This window comes from Bubalus bubalis, chromosome 7, assembly GCF_019923935.1.
Source record: "Bubalus bubalis isolate 160015118507 breed Murrah chromosome 7, NDDB_SH_1, whole genome shotgun sequence".
Taxonomy (NCBI): domain Eukaryota; kingdom Metazoa; phylum Chordata; class Mammalia; order Artiodactyla; family Bovidae; genus Bubalus; species Bubalus bubalis.
The window spans coordinates 26,592,657-26,604,729 of NC_059163.1; the positions used below are offsets into that span (position 1 = coordinate 26,592,657).

General features: G+C 36.8%; 2 protein-coding genes across 4 annotated transcripts in view; one reads left to right on the forward strand and one right to left on the reverse strand.

The window, feature by feature from the left end:
- The window catches only part of ART3 (ADP-ribosyltransferase 3 (inactive)), a 151,342-nt gene that overhangs the window by 111,138 nt on the left and 28,131 nt on the right, over positions 1-12,073 (reverse strand). The window lies entirely within an intron of this gene.
- CXCL11 (C-X-C motif chemokine ligand 11) lies at positions 487-2,650 on the forward strand. Of its 2 annotated transcripts, none has more exons than XM_006079165.4 (4): positions 487-763; positions 1,345-1,471; positions 1,583-1,655; positions 1,893-2,650. In XM_006079165.4, exons 1-4 carry the CDS (start codon positions 703-705, stop codon positions 1,932-1,934), a joined length of 303 nt encoding a protein of 100 aa, XP_006079227.1. In that variant the 5' UTR covers positions 487-702; the 3' UTR covers positions 1,935-2,650. The 2 variants fall into 2 exon arrangements, with proteins under 2 accessions (XP_006079227.1, XP_025145669.1); XM_025289884.3 differs by having other exon boundaries at positions 1,897-2,650.

Sequence of the window (12,073 nt, forward strand, 5' to 3'; positions counted from 1 at the left end):
AATCCACAATTCACACAACTTTATGTACTAAACAATAATGCTTGAGAAATACATATGTGCAAAAACTGTTAAACATGCAAAAATAAATGGATATAAATTCAGAAGTACAAGTCTTTAGAAGATTTCTTCAGACATAGTCAAAAATTATAAATAAATAAATTATAAATTACAGTAAAAAAATATAAATAAGTTGAAATAAAATGTCATTTGATGTCAAACAAAATAGGCCTCCCATTCAAAAGTTTGGACTTAAAAGCAAAAGTATAATTTGTTTTAAAGAATGTTCTTTTATATAGTTCTGAGAAGGATGGAGGTGAAAGGACTGAAAATCAGAAGACAATCTTCCTAAATGGAAGAATGAATGGCAATCAGAATTTCACTGCCCAGGGTAGTCCAATAAACATTTCTAGGAAATGCTACTGGAAGGCTGGGAATACTCTATATAGCCCTTTACTGTCTACAAAGTGCTTTCACATTCATATTACTTTCAATACTGTAACAAAAGGAAGGAACGACAGATGAGAACAAAATAGAATCTCTTGGAAGAAAGGAACATGACTCAAGGAGGGAAATTCCTCTTGCCGTAGGAGAGGACTGCTGGTGTATAAAGTGCCTTAAATATGCCAGAAAGAATTCTCTTCCACGATCTGCTTTTCTCCTTCCTCCAAGAAGAATATCAAAGCCAAAGCAGCAGCAACAAGCATGAGTGTGAAGGGCATGGCTATAGTCCTGACTGTGATATTATGTGCTGCAATTGTTCAAGGTATATGGTACCTTTTATTTCTCAACCTATAAATGTCTTTTCTAATGCTTCAAATGTCTTTTCTAATGCTTCAAATGTCTTTTCGTTCACTTTTATCTCAAAATATACAGTGAATTTTTATTTACCCTCAAACATTAGCAGTTGCTACAGCTTTGGCAGAGAATATTGGAAATGTTTAACTGAAACTAGAAATGATACGTTTAACAGAATTTATTTAGCTACAAAATCTGGCAAGAGCCTTTAGGAACAGTTTTAAACGTCTGCCAAGAAGATTTTAAGAGATAATGTTATTTGCTTTCTGGAAAAGTTCTTGAGCATAAAAGCAACAGGCAAATAATCTTGATCTCTAATAAACTTCTTTTATTCTTCTCTTTATTTTTTAATAGTTTGCTTACAAATTCAAAGAGAAAATTGTCAACTTCTTAAGTTCTTTCCTAGTAACAGCAGTGTTGAGTGCTATTTGTCAAATTACTATCTCTAGTCTCACTAAAAACTTGGCTCACATTCTTCATCAAGATTATAAAACACAGCCCACTGCTGCAATCAAATGTATTAGTAACTGATGCTGTGATCTGTTCTAGGCTTCCCTATGTTCAAAGGGGGACGGTGTCTTTGCATAGGCCCTGGAGTAAAAGCAGTCAAAGTGGCAGATATTGAGAAAGTCTCTATAATTTACCCAACTAATAACTGTGACAAAACAGAAGTGATGTAAGTAATGGACGTGGTGAAGATAATAGTGGCGGGGGGAGCTTTTTTGTGTTGTTTTTCTTATGTTTTTCCATTGAAAATTTAAGACTGTTTTGGACCTTCCCTTAACAGTATCACCCTGAAAACACATAAAGGACAAAGATGCCTAAATCCCAAGGCAAAGCAAGCGAAAGCTATTATCAAGGTAGGTTACCAGATTACTTCTATTTTATAATCTGCTTTATCCAAGAGAAATCTTTTGGGAAAAAAATTTGACAACTGCAGAATGGTTTTGTTATGATCCTGTGTGAAGTGTTCTGATAAGGGATCTCTGGTTATTATCGACTTTCCTTTCCTGCTACACATTTTTGCATGTCAACTCTTAAATCACTAGGAAACAAGAACAGTCCAAGTCTGTAAAATTCTCATTTTCTCATTACAGAAAGTTCAAAGAAAGAATTCTGAAAAATATAAAAATATATGAAGTCCTGGAAAAGAGGATCTGAAAACCTAGAACAAGTGTAACTGTGACTACTGAAAAGATAAGAACTCTGCAGTAAGGAAACTGACTTTCTCCTGCCGGCTGCAATGAACATTCACACATTTCTAGGTTAGGAAACTCTCCAGGAGATTTGATACTTATAACTATTTTGCTATGGCTATGAATGCACTTCTGTCTCTAGAAGTTATCTGTCTATACCTGACCTATATTTCATATTACAATATATTATTATTACTAGAATTAAGACCATGACTCATAAGTCAAAGCATCCATGTGTATAATAATCATTCCTTAAATAATTTTTATGTCAATTCATAGTCCTTTTCCCAGAAGTTTTATATATATATATATATATATATATATATATATATATATATATATATGGAGAAAGTCCTTAAACATTATCTTATTTTATAAAGAAGGCTGTAATTCATGAAATGTACTATGAAAACAATTATAAACTAATGGTAACTGGTAAGAGTGCAAATATTTCAAAACAAAATGAGTAGCTCTGGTGTTTTGAATTTTTTAAATAACCGTTTTTTCATTGAGATATTTGAAGCAATTAGGATGTATGTGTTAACCATGAATTTTGGTTTTATCCATTCTTTAATACATTGGACACATTTTAAATATGACATATTTTTGTCTACCAAAGAAAAATACTGAAAAATAAATAATATGTGCATATCTCGCAACCACATTTACTTTCTGTGATTCTTTTTCTTAGAAAAATATCTTTTTTTTAGTCATGCCTGTACTATAAAATTTAGAGATATCTAAGGTAGTTTCACTTTGAAAATAATCAAGTAATTTTTCTCTAATAAGCTACCACAACCCTCCTTAAAACAGAAACAAATACATGTTTTTCAGAAACATAAGATACCATAAACAATTTTATCTTGTAATTCAAGAGGTACACAGCTACCTGTCATCACAAAGAATTGTTTTGAAATATATTTTAATGAGTAGTTGTGAAGGACAGCTATCTCTTTTCTTTTTTTTAAAGGATCTTCCTACAGTCAAACTGCTTTCTTACTCAGGGCTAATTTCTTCTTATGTGAGCTTTGGCGGGAGGCCAAAAGGAAAAAGCCAAAGGAAGGCGTTCCCTGAAGGCCAGAACAAGGTCTCAGCAAGACCGTTCCTACCCTAGACTTTGAACTCCAGCAGGCACCACAAAGATGCTATCAGTTAAGATATATTTAAAGCAGCAGCAGTAACAGTGTAAGTCTGATAGTGGTGACTCCCTAACGTGTCCCTGTAGCATGACTGTGGCTATAATCCTTCCTGCCACCTAGCACCCTTAGGTTTTGTACATTTTCCAAATGCAATTCTTCAGTCTTTTTGTGAAATTTTCAACGACCAATTAAATTTCTTTCCACTGAAGTGAGCCAGAGTTGGTTTCTCTGTGTGGATCCAAAAACCTTAGCTGTTATAGCACTCTTTAGATAGATATCCATACATTGGGAAAACTAAAATATTTATAGAATTACCAAAAATCATGTTATGTTTATTTGAAAACAAAAGAACAATTTAAATGCATCTTTTGTGTATCCTTCTTATCAATATCAAAGAGCCAACCATAAAACAGATCAGAGAATGAACAGAAAAGTAAAGAGAACAGTAGGGTGCCTAGAGCCCAACAGTCCTACTGACTAACTTTTGACTGTGCCTACAAGCAATAATGAGAAGCAAAAATGTTATCCAGAATATCTGTATATAAATAAATAAATACCTAAATCATATATTTATTCTATGGTATACTGTATAGATATACAGCATAAATATTACGTGTGTATATATCATAAATCTACATAGATTTCTATACAGATATAGGACTTCTATAAGAATTCCCTGGATAGTTTTAAAACTTGGATCTAACATTTGACTATTTACAGTGATTTTTTTTTAAAGAATATCTTTGAAAATAAAAAAACCGAGTAAGAGCTACATTATAAATTTGATATTTTTTAAAGTAAAGTAGCATAGATCAGTTGGGGAAGGCAATGGCACCCCACTCCAGTACTCTTGCCTGGAAAATCCCATGGACATGGACAGAGGAGCCTGGTGGGCTTCAGTCCATGGGGTCTCGAAGAGTCAGACAACTGAGTGAATTCACTTTCACTTTTCACTTTCATGCATTGGAGAAGGAAATGGCAACCCACTCCAGTGTTCTTGCCTGGAGAATCCCAGGGACGGAGGAGCCTGGTGGGCTGCCGTCTATGGGGTCGAACAGAGTCGGACACGACTGACGTGACTTAGCAGTAGCAGCATAGATCAGTACGTTATCATTGGGAAACAATATAATACTTAAATTTGTTCACAGCAAAATAAGACATAAAAGAATTAATGCTGTTGTTGTTCTGTCGCTAAGTTGTGTCATTCTGTCGCTAAGTTGTGTCCGACTCTTTGTGACCCCATGGACTACAGCACACCATGCCTCCCTATCCTTAACTACCTCCCAGAGTTTGCTCAAACTCATGCTCACTGAGTCTGTGATGTCATCCCAACCATTTCATCCTCTGTCACCTCCATCTCCTCCTGCCCTCAATCTTTCTCATCATCATAATTAAAATGCTGCTGCTGCTGCTAAGTCACTTCAGTCGTGTCCGACTCTGTTCGACCCCATAGACGGCAGCCCACCAGGCTCCCCTGTCCCTGGGATTCTCCAGGCAAGAACACTGGAGTGGGTTGCCATTTCCTTCTCCAATGCATGAAAGTGAAAAGTGAAAGTGAAGTCACTCAGTCGTGTCTGACTCTTAGTGACTCCATGGACTGCAGCCTACCAGGCTCCTCCATCCATGGGATTTTCCAGGCTATAGTACTGGATTGCCATTTCCTTCTCCAGGGGATCTTCCCGACCCAGGGATCAAAGCCGGGTCTCCAGGTCTCCCGCTTTGTAGACAGACGCTTTACCATCTGAGCCACCAGGGAAGTCCTAGTACCTTTACACATACCATTCGCTTAGCCTGTTTCTTCATTAAACTAATTCCTACTTGTCACTTACATCTCAGCTTAAATGACATTTTCTTCCCTATTTGTCTTCAGAACACTGCACTTTTTCATGACACTATTTGTTGCAAATAAAGAAGTATTTCTGTGCTTAATATATGCTCTTCCACAAATGCAAGCTCAGTAAGAAAGTTACTATAATCCTAGCCCATAGTATACTGTCTAGCAGATATCAGATTCTTGATAAATATTTAAGAATGGAATAACTAAATGGCAATAGAAACTAAAGGAAAGGAACTTACATCAAGGAATATTATGAAGGAATGCATAATGGTAGAAAAGTATAAATTGAGTTTTAAAAATAATAATTAAATTAGTTTGGTTGAAGTGAGGATGAAGGATATCAAATGTCTAACTGAACAACCTTGAATTTTACTATCTATAAAATGGGGATTCATTAAATGTTCATGAATAAGATAAGGACCCTAATTAAGTTATTTCCTAGTTATTCTAGGTAATTCTGGGGATGGCTTAGAAGATTGACTGGAACTAGGAGAGCTTGGGAAAAGGAGTATGTTGCCATAGCTCAGGTCTGTATTTACCAAACTTCAAATTATTCTCATACCATCATCACAAATTTTCTTTTATCATATTTCTGATCAATCTTCATTATTCTCAGCAACTTCTTAACACTTTTATTTTGCTTTCATGTTCATAAAAAGCAAATTTTCACTACTGTACATGTGAAATCAACATCACTTCCTATAGAAATAAAATGTAACAATAAAAGGAAACAAGACAAATTTTTAGAAAGGTACTACCTCCCAAGACTGAACCAGGAGAAAATAGAAAATATGAACAGACCAATAACAAGAACTGAAGTTTAAACTGTGATTTAAAAACTCCCAACAAACAAAAGTCTAGGACCTGATGACTTCACAGCAATTTCTATCAAACATTTAGAGAAGAGGTAACACCTATCCATCTGAAACTATTCCAAAAACCTGCAAAGGAACATTTCCAAACTCATGCTATGAGGCTGCCATTATCTTAATATCAAAACCAGACAGAGATACCACAAAAAAGAAAACTACAGGCCAGTATGCAGAGAAGGCAATGGCACCCCACTCCAGTACTCTTGCCCAGAAAATCCCATGGACAGAGGAGCCTGGTGGGCTGCCGTCTCTGGGGTCGCACAGAGTCGCACATGACTGAAGCGACTTAGCAGCAGCAGCAGCACAGGCCAGTATCACTGATGAACACAGACACAAAAGTCCTCAACACAGTAATAGCAAACAGAATCCAACAAGACAATAAAAGGATCAGACACCACAATCAAGTGGAATTTATGCCAGGGATGCAACGATTTTTCAATATCCACAAATCAGTATGACACACAACACTGGAAAAAACTGGTGAATAAAAACTATACGATCATCTCAATAGATGTAGAAAAATCATTGTGACAAAATTCAACACCCATTTATGATAAAAATTCTCCAGAAAGTGGGCACAGAGTGGAAACTACCTCATCATAATAGAGGCCATATATGACAAATCCACAGCTAACATCACACTCAATGGTAAAAAGCGGAAAGCCTTTCCTCAAGACCAGGAAGAAGAGGATGTCCTCTCTCACCACTTCTGTTCAACATAATTTTAGAAGTCCTAGCCACATAAATCAGAGAAGAAAAAGAAATAAAAGGAATCAAATTGGAAAGAAGTAAATTGTCACTATTTGCAGATGACACAATACTATACAAAAATAATCCTAAAGATGCTACTAGAAAACTACTAGAGCTCATCAATGAATTCAATAAAGTTGCAGGATACAAAATTAATATACATAAGTCTGTTTCATATCTATACACTAACAAAAGATCACAAAGAGAAATTAAGGAAACAGTCCTATTTACCATCATATCAAAAAGGATAAAATATCTATGAATAAACCTACCAAAGAGGGCAAAAGACCTTTACTCCAAAAACTACAGAAACTGAAAATGACACAAATGTCATTTGTGGAAATGGATGGAAAGACATACCATGTTTCTGGACTGAAGAATCAGTATTATCAAAATGACTACACTACCCAAGGCAATTTACAGATTCAGTGCAATCCCTAACAAAACACCAGTGACATTTTTCAAAGAATTTTTAAATCTATATGGAAACACTAAAGACCCTGAATAGACAAAGCAATCTTGAGAAAGAAAATGAAGCTGGAGCAATCAGGCTCCCTGACTTCAGACTATACTATAAAGCTATAGTAATCGAAACACTGTGGTACCATAAACCATAAAAGAAATATAAAAACTGGTCAACCACTTGTAAAAGAATGAAACTAGAACACTTTCTAACACCATACACAAAAATAAACTCAAAATGGATTAAAGATCTAAACATAAGACCAGAAACTATAAAACTCTTAGAGGAGAACATAGGCAAAACACTCTCCCACATACATCACAGCAGGATCCTCTATGACCCACCTCCAAGAATATTGGAAATAAAAGCAAAAAAGAAAACAAATGGGATCTAATTAAAATTAAAAGCTTCTGCACAACGAAAGAAACTATAAGCAAGGTGAAAAGACAGCCTTCAGAATGGGAGAAAATAATAGCAAATGAAGCAACTGACAAACAACTAATCTCAAAAATATACAAGCAACTCCTGCAGCTCAATTCAAGAAAAATAAACGACCCAATCAAAAAATGGGCCGAAGAACTAAATAGACATTTCTCTGAAGAAGACATACAAATGGCTAACAAACACATGAAAAGATGCTCAACATCACTCTTTATCAGAGAAATGCAAATCAAAACTACAATGAGGTACCATTTCACGCCAGTCAGAATGGCTGTGATCCAAAAGTCTACAAGCAATAAATGCAGGAGAGGATGTGGAGAAAAGGGAACCTTCTTACACTGTTGGTGGGAATGCAAACTAGTACAGCCACGATGGAGAACAGTGTGGAGATTCCTTAAAAAACTGGAAATAGAACTGCCATATGACCCAGAAATCCCACTGCTGGGCATACACACTGAGGAAACCAGAATTGAAAAAGACACGTGTACCCCAATGTTCATCGCAGCACTGTTTGTAATAGCCAGGAAGCAACCTAGATGTCCATCAGCAGATGAATGGATAAGAAAGCTGAGGTACATATACACAATAGAGTATTACTCAGCCATTAAAAAGAATACATTTGAATCAGTTCTAATGAGGTGGATGAAACTGGAGCCTATTAGGCAGAGTGAAGTAAGTCAGAAAGAAAAACACCAATACAGTATACTAACGCATATATATGGAATTTAGAAAGATGGTAACAACAACCCTGTATGCGAGACAGCAAGAGACACTGATGTATAGAACAGTCTTTTTGACTCTGTGGGAGAGGCAGGGGGATGGATGATTTGGGAGAATGGCATTAAAACATGTATAATATCATGTAAGAAATGAAACGCCAGTCCAGGTTCGATGCAGGATACAGGAAGCTTGGGGCTGGTGCACTGGGATGACCCAGAGGGATGGTATGGGGAGGGAGGTGGGAGGAGGGTTCAGGATGGGGAACACGTGTACACCCATGGTGAATGCATGTTGATGTATGGCAAAACCAATATAATATTGTAAAGTAAAAAAATATATATATATAATAATAAAAAAAATTTTTTTAAAGAATGATAGTGAAACAAAGACATTTCAGTCAAAAAAAAAAAAAAAAAAGAAATGCAGATCAATAGGGTAGGATAGAAAGTCCAGAATACAGTCACACACCTATGGACAATTTATGCAAAGGAAGCAAGACTATACAATGGAGAAAAGACAGTCTCTTCAATAAGTGGTTCTGAGAAAACTGGACAGCTACACATTAAAAAATGAAATTAGAATATTCTCTAATACTATATACAAAAATAAATTCAAAATGGATTAAAGACCTACATGTAAGACCAGACTATAAAACTCATAGAAGAAAACATAGAACACACTTTGACATAAGTTACAGCAGTATCTTTTTAGATCTACCTCCTAGAGTAATAAAAAATAAAGGCAATAGTAAACAAATGAGACCTAATTAAACATAAAAGCTTTTTGCATAGCAAAGGAAACATAAACAAAACAAAAAGTCACCCCACATAATCAGAGAAAATATTTGTAAACAAAGCAACTGACAAGGGATTAGTCTCCAAAATACACAGTTCATGCAGCTCAACATATTAAAAAAAGAAAGAAAAACAACTCAATCCAAAGACAGACAGAAAACCTTCCTCCAAAGAAAAACCTTTGGAGAAAAGATATTTCTCCAAAGAAAACAAACAAACAGCCAAAAAGCACATGAAAAGACGCTCAAGATTGCTAATTATTAGAATGCAGGTGAAAACTACAAAGAGGTATCACCTCACACCAGTCAGAATGGTCATCATCCACAAAGAGTAAATGCTGGAGAGGATGGAGAAAAGGTAATCCTCTTACACTCTTGCTGGGAAAGTAAACTGGTACAATCACTCCAGAGAAACATATGGAGGTTCCTTAAGAAACTAAAAACAGAACCGCCACATGGTCCAGCAATCCCACCCCTGGGCATATATCCAGAGAAAACTCTAATTCAAAAAGATACACACTCCCCAGTGTTCACAGCAGTACTATTTTCAATAGCCAAGACATGGAAGCAACCTAAACGACCATCAACAGATGAATGGATAAAGATGTGATCTGGGGCTTCCCTGGAAGAATTGATGTTTTCAAACTGTGATGCTGGAGAAGACTCTTCAGACTCCCTTGGACAGCAAGGAGATCAAACCAGTCAATCCTAAAGGAAATCAACCCTGAATATTCATTGGAAGGACTGATGCTGAAGCGGAAGCTCTAATACTTTGGCTACCCAAAGTGAAGAGCCAGTTCACTGGATAAGATTCACAGAGTCAGATACTACTTAGTGACTGAACAAGTCCCTTTCTGAATAGCACAATGATTTAAATCCATCAGTCACTCTGTTAAGTCAAAACATTGCTACAATTTAATTGAGATTCTTGGAAACTTCCATTTTTAATATATGAAATGACTCAGAAAAGCAGCGGCATATTTATGCCACATTTCTTCTGCTCCTCTCAAAAGGAGGAACCAGGAATAAAAACTTACTCTCACACTTTCTCTGAAATGAGAACTTTACAGTCAATTAATTTTTCAGTGGACCACTGGTATACAGACTTGGATTAATCACTGTAGTTGATGATACATACATTGTTACCTCTGAGGCATACACATATATATAATAAAATGAAGACCCATGAACACACCACCCAAATCAAGAACTAGAACATTAATAACTTAATGTAACTATGTGTTTCTTCCCTATCCTATTCCCTTGCCTCTGCCAACCCCAAGACAATCACTATTCTGAACTGTTTCTTCCCTTGCATTTTTAAAAATTGTGGTAAAATACACATAACCTAACATCTCACACGCTAGTAAAGTAATGCTCAAAATTCTCCAAGCCAGGCTTCAGCAATATGTGAACCGTGAACTTCCAGGTGTTCAAGCTGGTTTTAGAAAAGGCAGAGGAACCAGAGATCAAATTGCCAACATCTGCTGGATCATCAAGAAAGCAAGAGAGTTCCAGAAAAACATCTATTTCCACTTTATTGACTATGCCAAAGCTTTTGACTGTGTGGATCACAATAAACTGTGGAAAATTCTGAAAGAGATGGGAATACCAGACCACCTGATCTGCCTCCTGAGAAATCTGTATGCAGGTCAGGAATCAACAGTTAGAACTGGACATGGAAAAACAGACTGGTTCCAAATAGGAAAAGGAGTACGTCAAGCCTGTATATTGGCACCCTGCTTATTTAACTTCTATGCAGAGTACATCATGAGAAATGCTGGACTGGAAGAAGCACAAGCTGGAATCAAGATTGCCAGGAGAAATATCAATAACCTCAGATATGCACATGACACCGCCCTTATGGCAGAAAGTGAAGAGGAACTCAAAAGCCTCTTGATGAAAGTGAAAGAGGAGAGTGAAAAAGTTGCCTTAAAGCTCAACATTCAGAAAACTAAGATCATGGCATCTGGTCCCATCACTTCATGGGAAATAGATGGGGAATCAGTGGAAACAGTGCCAGACTTTATTTTTTGGGGCTCCAAAATCACTGCAGATGGTGATTTCAGCCATGAAATTAAAAGACGCTTACTCCTTGGAAGGAAAGTTATGACCAACCTAGATAGCATATTCAAAAGCAGAGACATTACTTTGCCAACAAAGGTCTGTCTAGTCAAGGCTATGGTTTTTCCAGTGGTCATGTATGGATGTGAGAGGTGGACTGTGAAGAAAGCTGAGCACCGAAGAACTGATGCTTTTGAACTGTGGTGTTGGAGAAGACTCTTGAAAGTCCCTTGGACTGCAAGGAGATCCAACCCGTCCATTCTAAAGGAGATCAGTCCTGGGTGTTCTTTGGAAGGAATGATGCTAAAGCTGAAACTCCAGTACTGTGGCCACCTGATGCGAAGAGTTGACTCATTGGAAAAGACTCTGATGCTGGGAGAGATTGGGGGCAGGAGGAGAAGGGGACGACAGAGGATGAGATGGCTGGATGGCATCACTGACTCGATGGACGTGAGATTGAGTGAACTCCAGGAGTTGGTGATGGACAGGGAAGCCTGGCGTGCTGCAGTTCATGGGGTCACAAAGAGTTGGACACAACTGAGCGAGTGAACAGAACTGAACTGAAACATTTTTAAGTGTTCAGTTCAGCAATATTAAGTACATTCATGTTATTGTGCAACCATCACTCCCTTGCTTTTTAAAATTGTGTGTGTTCTGCTGCTCAGTCATGTCTAACTCTTTATGACTGTAGCCTACTAGGCTTCTCTGGCCATGGCATTCTCCAGGCAAGAATACTGGAGCGATTTGTCATTTGCTCCTCCAGGGGATCTTCCCAACCCAAAGATCGAACTGATGTCTCTTGCATCTCCTGCATTAGTAGGAAGAGTCTTTACCACTGCACCACCTGGGAAGCCATTTTAAAATTAGTTTTTATTTATAAACACACAGTTAAAATATTATTTAACTTTAGTTTTGCTTAACTTTATCAAAAGGGTAATCTTTCTGTATTTAATCTCAACAGTATTTTAGAAAAATTCACCTACATTTTCTGCAAACAAGTCTT